We start from the raw sequence: 7,815 nt of genomic DNA, 5'->3' as shown, positions 1-7,815 counted from the left end.
CTGGGAAGGTGGCTCAGTGGTAGAGCGCTTGCCTTGCATGCATGAGGCCCTGGGTTCGATTCCTCAGCACCATATAAGCAAAAAGAGAAAAGCTGGAAGTGGCGCTGTGGCTCAAGTGGTAGAGCGCTAGCTTTGAGCTGAAAAGCTGAGGGACAGCGCCCAGACCCAGAGTTCAGGCCCCATGACCGGACCCAAAAAAAAAAAAAAAGAAGGTAGAAATTTAATGCAACTTTTTGAAGATGAGCAAATGTTAAGTTGACATTGCATGACTATCCTTTGGAGAAAATAGTGAAATTTCAAATGGCTTTCACTACCTATAAAACTGCCCTTTTACATACAAATGAATTGAGAAAATTTTGTTTGGTTCTACTTAGAATAGTTTTTGCAGATTTAGAGTATAAGTATAATGATATTTGAGTTGGGCATAAATATGTGTGTGTGTGTATATATGTGTGTGTTATAATATTAATCATACATATCTAAATGCAGTATGCAGCATACAATAGATCAAACTGACCCCAATAATGTGACTGCAGACATGGAATTGAGAAAGAAATGGTAACCAAATCAAATTCTTATTAACGCTTTCAAATATATGGTATAGTATAGCTTTAATAAACAATGATATTTTATCAAGTCATTGAAGAGGAAAATATTACTTTCAGAATGTTTGTATTTTTTCCAAGTATTTTTCCTGGGAAAACTTTACACTTATATTACCTTCATGTTCCAAAGAGAGAGAAAACAATGTTATACTTTTCCAAGAGTATATTGTGAACTGAAATTAGTTCAAGTAGTGGTGAATACTGTGTACATTGACAAGTTAACTAAGTCATGTATCTTTCACTTGTCACTTTGTTAGCTATACTCAGCGTGTGGTTGGAGGTGGAATGAAAGCCCAGTCTGGAAATCCTGAAGTCAAAGTTAAAGGAACAGATCCTGTGATAAATCAGATAATTGACAAGCTGAGGCATGTAATTCAGGTATGTTCTGATCTATTTATTAATATACTGGAGGGCAAATTATAAGTGGTTACTTTCTATTATATTTGATTATTTAAATAACAGTGTCTAATAACCCTACATCATCTTGAGTTTTAGAATAATTTGTATCATTGTTGAGTGGTTGTTTTATAAAGTCAATGAGCAATACCATTTTATTGCAGTCTATAATTGGGTATTACAAGATATGGCTTCATCACTTCAATAATGGCAACTTCATAATATATTTTATCCTCAATAATTAATATGTAAGGATTATTGTGACCATCAAATAAAATATATCAGAGTACAAAAGCTGCCAGAATTATATTCAAGGTAAGTCACCCCTGCTAGAAAGCTTTGACTATGCACACAAAAAAACTTGCCATCAAAAATCATTTCATTGAAATACTCTATTAATGAGAATCAAATATATTACATGCTGCAAATACTGTACCATCTCCATTCTATATTCACAGGTGTTTCAGAGTAAGGATATTTTTTTCTATGTTAGTCATTGTAAAACAATTTATGTGTGTATATATTACCATTTTAAATAAGATTTTGTAAAAAAAAATAGATACATATTATTTTATGTCAGAAATAAATTTAAACAGTCTTGAATTTTTTGTTGCCTGTAAAATAGCCCATAGTCATTAACCTGTTTGCAGTGGTTTTTCTTTGAATTTTGTCTTTGAGTAGAGACAATTCTTAGGAATCTATTTTCATGAGAAAATAGGAAATATATCACAAGAAAAGCATATGTAAGAAAGACATTGTGTCTGTATGCTTTTTTTCTAGAAGATAATGATGGCTCCTTTACCTCTTCAATTGCATGTGTTGAGAAAACATAGTTATGATATGATGTATGGGTAGTTTTAACTCATAGTGCACAGCTGACAATAAAACTAAGCCTCAACAATACCCAATGACATTTTGCTGAGACCCAGTACAATCTTAGTTGCTTCCAAAGTTTGTTAAAATTCTCTGGAGTACTCAAGATGTTGCAGGAAAAAAATGATGAACCTCAATATATATCTCAGTTTTTCCAAAACATTTTTATTGTAGGAAGGTATAAATAACTGCAATGACACATGAATCCATCTATATCACACTCTTTTATGGGAAACATACAGGAATTTGACTGCAATATAGTTGTATCAGAAGTCTTGTCTAAACCCAATTTGGTCACATATATGAATACATTTATACATATCATGTATATATATATGACAAAAACAATGAAATCTTTGTTATATGTAGTGAGGCCGCACCAGCTAGCTACAGTAAAGTGCAATATATAAGAACACATCCACTAGGAATACATACGTATCCAAAACTGAGAGGTTTATAAAAGTCTTTGCTGAAGGGATCCCTGATTTGTTGCCCAATCAGCCTCAACTGCTAGCACTCTCCTCTGATAGATTTTAAAGTCAGCCTTTTTTTAAGATGGCAGAGAAATGTAATCCTACTTGTCTTTTTAGCTCCTGTGTTAGATTGAGTTCCATTCTTTCATCTTTATAAGAGTGTGCAGATCTCCAATTATTCATGCTTAAGTTTTATCACAGGGTTACAAGAGAATATCAAATACAATTCCTCCTTTGAGGTCTAGCTTTTTAAAGCCTACTGGGATACAGTGATTGAAAATTAGATTGGTGCAGACGTTCACAGAAAGTCATACCTTGAATAGGTGTCACAAAAATATTAACCTTTAATGCTTTAGAATATACTCTTTCATAAAATGACTCTCCTGGAGATGAAGGAAAGTTTAGATCTTTCCAGACTTCTCAGGGCTGGCAAAGTGTGTGCATGTGCTCTCGCAAGTGTGGCTGGTGTGCCAGGCAATATCACTGGCAGTTAACAGTGTTTTCATAGTGTCAGCTCTGAAAATGTTCAAGAAGCTGTCTTTTGTTAATGAGAATTTATTGCTTTCTGAATAGAGGGAAAGCAGGGAGATTGTTAATGTAGGGACATAATGTAATACAGATTTAAATGGTCACTTAGTGTTTGGACAAAATTTATTTTCATTGTTGTAATGTTGTGAGGTGTATTGCTTAATGTGTACTATAAAAATATGTTGCTTTTCATAATAGAGATAAAGAAACGATTCCTTTGTCATTATAGTACATATACAAGTATATATGTAGAAAAACATATGAGCAAAATTTGCCTCCACATCTTAGCCCCAAACCGCTGCCTTCTCTAATTGCTGTTGACCTGACTTTATCTTCTAACCTATAATTTCTGCAATGAATCACTAAACAAGTGTGTAAAGATTTTACTTTGAAAATACAACATTTTAGGTATCTTAGTAATTACTTGATTAACAACATACAATATGTATTTATAAAATTAATATATGGATAGTTCTGTATTGTATGAAAGAAACTGATACACTCGGGTTTCATAGGATTTTGTGATTTTCATGCTAAGAAAAATAAGTGAATATATAGTTAATTAACTAGCATAAGTTACAAAGTAATCAAAACAGTATGAGTGACCAAAGTACTTTGAAATGTTTGATAGTGGACACCACTCAAAATGGGATGCTTGGATTGATATTGAATAAAGAATTGAAACTGGCTTTAGAAAAATCTGTGAGAAGTGTGTTTGGGACAAAGGAAATTACAGGTAGAAAAGGCTGGTGGCAGGAGACACTCAGGCAAAAGAAAGCAAAATGGCTATGACTGAATAACTGAAGAAGGGAACCCAGCTAAGGCATGTTTGAGGAAATGCAGCAGGCACCAGTGAAGCATTATGTGTAATACTAAGCGCAAAAGAAAAGTAGTTAAAGATGAAAGATGGGGGGTATTTTCCTACAATAAATTTAGCTTCATTGTGGAAAGTAGACCCTAAGGAAGAAGAATAGAAGGAAAAGGTGTAGTAGAAATCATGGTTATTGGGAATAAAATAATCGTAGTGGATACTATGAGAAATGGATATAAATTTCAAGTGGAGTTGCCAGGAGTGGTTGGTGAGTTGGAAATTGAGATAAGACAGAGAACAAAGATGATTATCAGGTTTGTGGAGATAATAGTCCCTAAATAAAAGCAGAAAGCCTAGAAGAGAAGCAAAACTGAAGGGTTTCTACATGGAAATCAGTGCTTCTGCTCTGATTCTGCTCTATTCTTAATGCCTTGTAAACCCTCAAGAGAAATTCTCAGCCATTATGGAACCCACAGACCTGGGGTTGTGTGTCTAGGAGAAGTATTGGCATACATAGAATGTTTACACCATGATACTGTAAAAGATCACTTCCCCACAGGGCAGATTCACACCTTAACAGGATACAGCAGGATCATATAAAAACGTGAATTATGAAAAAAATCTATGCATGCAGGAAACATTTAATTAATTTTATTTGGTATCTATAGACACTTAGAAGTCTCTACTAGGACAGACAAGATATTTAGATTGTTTTCTTAACGGCAAAATAATTATTGCCCATTGTAAGAAATAGCAGTTTATTATTATAGAAATTTAACAGAATATTATATCATGTATAAACAGCAACAGGTTTATGAAATAAACCTGCTATTTTTTGTACTAAGTGCAATATAAAGGTACCAGTACATCAATAATTTTATAAAATGCAATTGAGGACAAATGACAAGTTTGGATTCCTAACTTGACCTACTCACTCAACAGCACATAATGAATATTTATTAATGAAATTATGTAGTCTGTCAAATGGTTGTTAGTGCCTGCATATATTCTACATGTAGAAGTTTTGTATATACCTAAATTTGTGGCCTAAAGCTGGATATTAAAAATGTTACTAAGAATAGCTATAGGCAGAAATCTTTTGTGCAGCTTTTTTTTCTTGAATATTCTGAATATTGAAACTCTAAGAGAATTCACTAATAACTTTAAGTATTTTAATAAATATTGACCAATACCTTTGAAAAATCATACCAATTTTGACATGAAGCAAATACATGTGAAATTACCCAAATAACCAGGAGAGTTTGGGGTTATGGGATTCTGGAGCTCAAAGTAGAAGTTACCATTTCAAGGTTGGCCAAAATATAGATATTTTAGTTAGAATATAATTTATTAAATATTCCAAGAGCCTCCTAAAGGAGATCATAGGACCCACAACTTTATTTCATCATCTAGTGCAAGCTCTGTTTGTGCTCTGCCACTGAAAATCATAGCTGAGCAGATCTGACAGACTATAGATCATAGTGTATCCCATGGTATATTTCAAGCCCTTGAAGGTACTTCCTGGTTTGTGGTCTTGGAGGAAGAGGGGGGTTTGCACACATCCTGCCTGCTGTGACTTTCAAAGCTCTCCCAGAGCCACTTTCTAGAATTTTCTACATCCCAAAGTCTATTCTTTTTTGTGTTTAATTTAATTTTTATTGTAAAAGTGATATACAGAGGAGTTACCCAGTTACCTAAGTAAGGTAATGAGCACATTTTTTTAATCAAAAAGTGTTACTCCCTCCCTCATTATCTCCCACTGCTACCCCAAATTGTACAGTACATTTTCAACATAGTTTCTAGTGAGTATCTCTGTTGCATTGGTTCACCCTTTGTCCTTTGTTTCACACCACTATTTTTGAAGGGGACAATGCCTGGATCCTTGAAGCTCTCAGGCGATAAATCTGTTGGAGATTCTGGCTATTAAGCAAGTTCATTAAAGTGTAATAGGAGCATTCTTTGTTGTTTGCATCAGATAGATTTAATCTTAGATCAGATAGAACAAACTGAGCTTCATTCTTTTAGTACATCTGACTGAAGACCTGTACAAAACTTTTTAATTCAAATTTGTTTTCCCAGTATACTAGATTGAAACATTCATATTGACTATATTTTTAAAGCAAAGCTGATAGCTAAAAATGCAATAAGTATCCAGCAATTTATCTTTATCCATTGAATAGCATCTATCATTTTTCAAAGAAAACTGTGTCAGCAATGAAAATCCTAGTTGTGAATGATAATGTCTCACTGCTTAGAAATTAATTTACATTCCCCAGGTGAAATGCAAAACATAAATAGCACATAGCTCTCTATGATGATTTTTTTTACTGAAAAACCAATAAGCATTTTGTTAGAAATAGTAGATTAAAGAAACATTTTATTTCCTCAATCTTAACTAAATATTCATTCAGTCTACTAAATATCCATTTTATAGGGAATGAAACTTTCTTAAAAACATCCTTAAATATAAGATATACTTTAATTTTAAATTATAGATAATAAATTATAACAATCACTTAAAACCACAAACCAAGTAGACATTTTATAATATATAGCACAATAATCACAATAAATTATATTTAGGAAAAAATGACTCTCCTTTTATGTAAGAAACAACTGTGGTAAATAAAATGTTCTTTTTTTTCTCTTTGCTCTGTTCCCTATCAACATGACGAATATAGAATGCTGACAAACTAAAAATAAGGTCTAATTTAAATCTCAATGAATAGTTATAAGGGCAGTATTTGCATATATGTAAACAACAAGTTTCTCAAGATGTTGATTTCTCAAAGTTTCTGAATGCTGAAAAGTATTCCAGCTTTTTCATTAACTGAGTATGAAACACAGTTCAGAACCAGCTCCCTACTGCTAATACAACAGTGAGAGAGAATTCATTCATCATAATTGATGGATCAAGATTGCCAGTAGGAAATTTTTCAACCATGTTATGTTGAGTGCCTGACAATATGTTTCTCACCTCTTCCTGTTTCTTTACTGAGGGAAGACTTTATATCCCCTCTTCCCCTCTCCCATTCCCTTAAACACCATATCCCCACATGTGTGTTAATATTCCAGAAAGGCAGATACTTGTTCATTTTGAATTTGCAATGGAATAGCAGTGATCAAAACACATTCTGTTATCTTTTGCTTAAGAAGTACTTGAAATGCACTCAATAACTCTGAATGGTCATCTAATTCAGCAATTAGTTTGTCTGAGTAAATTCAATAGAAGCCTGCTGTCTGCCTGGTAGCATGCACTGACTTCACTATTGGCTGTTTTACTTAAAAAAAATCAATTGTCAGCATAAAACGACCATTTCAATTAGTGTACAATCAACTGAAAACAAAGGCTATTCTATCTGAAAGTAATGGAGTTAGGGTTGTCCATCAGTAATTTGTTTTTATTATTTAAAGAGTATGCAATTCTTTAACGTTGCATAAAAGTTTGACTTAATATCCTTCTGACCATGCTAATCTTACTGTCATTACCCATGATGCATTGGGCTATTTATAAGCTACATTTCCTGTTTGTAAAAATGGAAAGAACTTTAAAAATTAGAAATTTTATATTTTTTACTTAGGTAATTAGGAAAATCTATAGCATTTCATAGGATAAAACTTTTATGTATTCCTATCAAAAATAGTGCAAATATAGATTATTTTTAAAATAATGACACAAATTATAGTCAGCATCTACTTGATTCAGACTTATTTTTATAAATTTAAATGGTATTTAAATTCTTTGAGGAATTATTTAAAAATGAATATACTTATTTGTCATTATATTATGTCAATTTTTGTTATCAATTTTATTGAGTTGGGAAATGCCTGAGAGATTAGTGAAGTAAATTTCCTTTTTTATTGTGAAAATACTGTACAGAGGGGTTACAATTACATGGGCAAGATAATGAGTATATTTCTTATCCAGCATTGTAGCCTCCTCCTTTGTTTACCCTTCCTATCCCTTCCCAGCCTCCCCACCCCCGTCCCCCCACCCAATCCTCCCTACCCCCCCACCAAAGTTGTAAAGTTCATTTTCAACATGACAACTTGTGTATTAGCTGTGTGTGGCTCTTACCTAAGAACTGCTTTAGTCCTATGGTGGATGAAAAATGTGAGTGAGACTATT

The 7,815-nt window shown here is 33.0% G+C and overlaps 1 protein-coding gene across 1 annotated transcript in view; it reads left to right on the top strand.

Annotated features, from left to right (window-relative positions):
• The window catches only part of Gpc5 (glypican 5), a 493,935-nt gene that overhangs the window by 316,759 nt on the left and 169,361 nt on the right, over positions 1-7,815 (top strand). Inside the window, exon 6 of the mRNA XM_013022972.1 lies at positions 863-983. Within this exon, the coding sequence (XP_012878426.1) occupies positions 863-983 (121 nt within the window). The remainder of the gene's footprint in view (positions 1-862; positions 984-7,815) is intronic.

The sequence above is a fragment of the Dipodomys ordii genome, unplaced genomic scaffold, assembly GCF_000151885.1.
Source record: "Dipodomys ordii isolate 6190 unplaced genomic scaffold, Dord_2.0 Scaffold65, whole genome shotgun sequence".
NCBI lineage: Eukaryota > Metazoa > Chordata > Mammalia > Rodentia > Heteromyidae > Dipodomys > Dipodomys ordii.
Note: the sequence above shows the minus strand (reverse complement) of the source record. Positions and strands in the feature narration are given on the sequence as shown.